At 35.2% G+C, this 3,903-nt stretch overlaps 1 protein-coding gene across 1 annotated transcript; it reads right to left on the reverse strand.

Annotated features, from left to right (window-relative positions):
• Positions 2,928–3,464, reverse strand: LOC109826612. Its single transcript, XM_020393637.1, has one exon. The coding sequence runs from the start codon at positions 3,462–3,464 to the stop codon at positions 2,928–2,930; it is 537 nt and encodes a 178-aa protein (XP_020249226.1).

The following is a 3,903-nucleotide window of genomic DNA, read 5'->3' on the forward strand; positions in this document are numbered from 1 at the left end:
TAACGTTTACACCTCACACTCGGTTTTCTAGCTAACCGAAAACTTTACAATCAACACACTATTGTAATCCCACTCTACACCCACTAAGTGTTGGACCTAGCCGTGTCTCCCTCAAGTGCTCGGTTACTACCTCTCCTTAGGCTTGTCAACCGACGCCACTCCTCTTGGGACGATCCCCGACTCTCACCACACACTCCTCACTCGGTGTACAAGTGTATTACAAAGTGAATCTCGCAATAAGGCTCAATACAATAATTGATTATTCTCAACTATGGATGAGAACACAATGAAAGCACAACTCAAAGTTACAATCTCTCACCACCTAACTATATTATGTATGTAAATACTAAAAGCTCAATGTGGGTGTGTGTAACAATGAGTAAAATAAAATCTAACTCAAATAGCAAACTAACAATAATAAGAATATGAAAATCAATAATGAAATTGCTAGAAAAAAGAGTTAGAAAACTTCTTTATGAACACAAAGAAGAGGATGAAGGGGATTGAGAATGAATCCCTTAATCTGTAGTGAAAACTTCCTCCTTTGTAAACAGAAACTCAAACTCAAACAAACAGTAAAACCCTAAACCCTTGTTTAAACACTTTGTTTAAAAACTTCTTGGATTGGTTGAAAAAGAACAGCAATAGGGTATTTATACCCACACAAAAACTCAGCCAAAACCCTAAGCAAAAGACAGAAATAGCCCCAGCAAATCGGCTCAGGAAATAGCCGTTGAGAAAGCAACGGTCATATAGGCGGTCGACCGACGGAAATTTCGGTCGACCGCTATCCAGGACTGAAACAGAGAATGCACTCAGAACTTCGTCGGTCGACCGGTGCGGTCGACCGATGGAGCTCTCGGTCCACCGACAGACTCTCTGTCGCCCAGTAACAAAAAAGAACTTGAGCGGTCGACTGGATCGGTCGACCGAAAACTGATATGCAGAAAATTGATTTGCTGATTTTAAAACGCTGTTTAAAAATATCAAATAAATTCCAAAAAATATAAAACTTTGGGGAATGATCGTAGACATGATAATAAACATGCTACAGCGACTGGTTTTTAGAAAGGACCTCCCAAATGAAAAATATCATCATTTTACAAAATAGTCCAAAACATGAAAATATGAGATACTTGAATTTTGATGTTTTGACATAAACCAACTTTTAAAACTTTGTGAAATGTTTTTATAGACTTAGTAAAATATGTATAAACTGATATTGAAGTCTACAAACTAGGAATTTAATATTTTCACAAAATTGCATATTCTATGCAATGTTTTCAAAAACACAATAGTAAATATGAAATATGTAATTTCATATATATAATCATAAAAACTCAAAACATCTTGATCTTCATTGTAGCTCAACTTGGTACACGTTGCGGATGAAGCTTGAACTATCTTTAACTTGAATTGTATAGGCTTCAACCCGACATTCCGCCAACCTCCTTTGGATATGATCGTTGAAACTCTATTCCATTCATCCTCCAACTACATTGTTTGTCTATAATACATAGGAATACACAAACACTAGACAAACAATATTAGTAGTAAATTGTTTGTAAATCATCATCAAAACAAGAAGGCCAACAACTTCACTTCTTGCTTGAAGATTCTAGTGTTCCTTTCACACCAGATGCTATAGACTGTTGCAGTGAGAGCTATTTTTTTAACTTTTTGTCTAAAACCATTTCCCCTCAATCTTAAACAGAACCAGTTCATAATCAGATCCCAATTACAGGACCTCCACCTGAATTGTAACCAGTCCATGATCAGAATCCAAACTTCCCTTGAAAATTAACATTCGAAGAAGAGATGATTCCTGCACTAATTGCCAGTGCACCAACAACAGTTGTTTTCATTCATAATACTCCTTTTGATCAGTCTGTCTTGTGTGAGCAAGCGATCATAAGCTGCTAGCCAACTGACGAAAGAATGTCTAGACAAGCATGATGTCTCCCACACAGATTTATACCATGACACTTCAGGGGTAGCAGGGGATAGGGCAGAGTATAGAATAGAAAATTTGATTTTAGAATCTCTGGTACATCTTTGAATTATTTGTATCAAGTTGTCAACACCTCCATAGAATCTCAGAGCTTTGTCTCTGACTTTCAGTATATTTTTCCACATCCACGAATCCCTGTTCCTAGTTTGAACATTCCAAATGTCATTGTGCTTTAGATATGTGCCATGAATCCACTTGATCCAAAGATTTTCTTTGTTTGTATGAATGAGCCACAGAATTCTAAGAATAGAAGCCATATTCCATATAGGAGCAGAATATTCTTTGTTTGTATGAATGAGCCACAGAATTCTAAGAATAGAAGCCATATTCCATATAGGAGCAGAATAAATGCCAAGACCTCCTTGTTTCTTGCTTAAACAGACTTTGTCCCATGAAATAGGATACATTTTTTGAACCTGGTCTGTTTTCCCCCCACAGGAAAGATCTACACATTCCATCGATTTCCTGCAAGACCTTGATAGGCAGAACATAGTTTGATGCCTAATAAATTTGAATGCCTAGAATAATGCTTTTGATTATCCGTAATCTGCCTGCATAGGATAGCATTCTATTTTTCCAACAAGCTTGGAATTGATTTGATATTCTATTTAACAGAGGAGAACAGTCACGATATGATAGCCTTTTGCATATCAAAGGAACTCCTAAATTCAAGATCCTGCCAATATATCCTTTAGTGATTTCATCAACACCCCCATAGAAAATAATGAGGATCACCCTTAGAGAAAAGTAAGAGATCATCTGCAAATATTAAATGTGTGATCTTAAGCACACCACAACCATGATGAAATTTAAACTCCCTGTTCTCCTTAAGCTTCGACAATTTCCTAGAGAGGTACTCCATGCCCAAATTAAACAAGTAAGGTGATAGTGGATCACCTTGTCTTAGACCCCTCTCTCATTTGAAATAACCATGAAGGGTTCCATTCAATGATATGGAGTATTTTGTTGAAGAGATACACACCATAATCCAATTTATGAATTTTACAGGAAAACCAAGGCCTAAAAGCATCTCATTTAGGAAGTTCCAGCTTATGGTATCAAAGGCCTTTTTAATGTCTATACTCAGCATAGTTCTTGGAGAAATGTGCTTCCTATTGTAACTCTTCACAATCTCATTTGCAAGCAGGATGTTACTTGAGATATGTTTACCTTTTACAAATGCAGATTGAGCTTCATTAATTAGATAACCCATTACTGATTTTATCCTGTTAGTAAGGATACAACAAGCAATAGGCCTAAAATCAGATGGGGTCTTAGGGCATTTCACTTTTGGAACCAAAGTGATGGAAGTAGAGTTAATCATTCCCAGGATTTTACCAGATTGAAAGAAGTCAGAAATGGCCTTAGTTACCTCATCACCAATAACACTCCAAGATGACTTGTAGAAGGACATACCAAAACCTTCAGGGCCCGGAGCTTTGTTATCATCCATAGAGAAGACTGCATTTTTTATTTCATCTCTGGTTATAACAAAGGATAAAGAATTTGCTTGAGCTTCACTTAAATAGGGACTTCATGCTTGAGTTTAATTTGTCATGTTAAAACAAAATAAGATTTTGACGATAAATTTTAATCAAATGCTAGAACTAAAAATATTATTTTCCTTAATATTGCTAATAGATTTACGATCGTGATCATTAGGACATTTAGAATTTATTTCGTTTATTAATCATGTTAAAATCGTGTAAAATTCAAGAAAAATACTAATTTTGTCGTTATTTACTCTTTTGTTAGATCTTGAGGTTCTTTATAGCTAAAGATTATTATTATCTATATTATATTATTAATATATATACTATAATTATATATTTTTAATAATATCTTATATGATATATATTACATTACTGTTTTATATTATCAAGTTGATGATT

The sequence above is a fragment of the Asparagus officinalis genome, chromosome 10 (genome assembly GCF_001876935.1).
Source record: "Asparagus officinalis chromosome 10, Aspof.V1, whole genome shotgun sequence".
NCBI classification, from domain to species: domain Eukaryota; kingdom Viridiplantae; phylum Streptophyta; class Magnoliopsida; order Asparagales; family Asparagaceae; genus Asparagus; species Asparagus officinalis.

Coding starts and splice junctions, on each gene's coding strand:
- LOC109826612 (XM_020393637.1), bottom strand. CDS start 3,464: ATGGATGATAACAAAGCTCCGGGCCCTGAAGGTTTTGGTATGTCCTTC.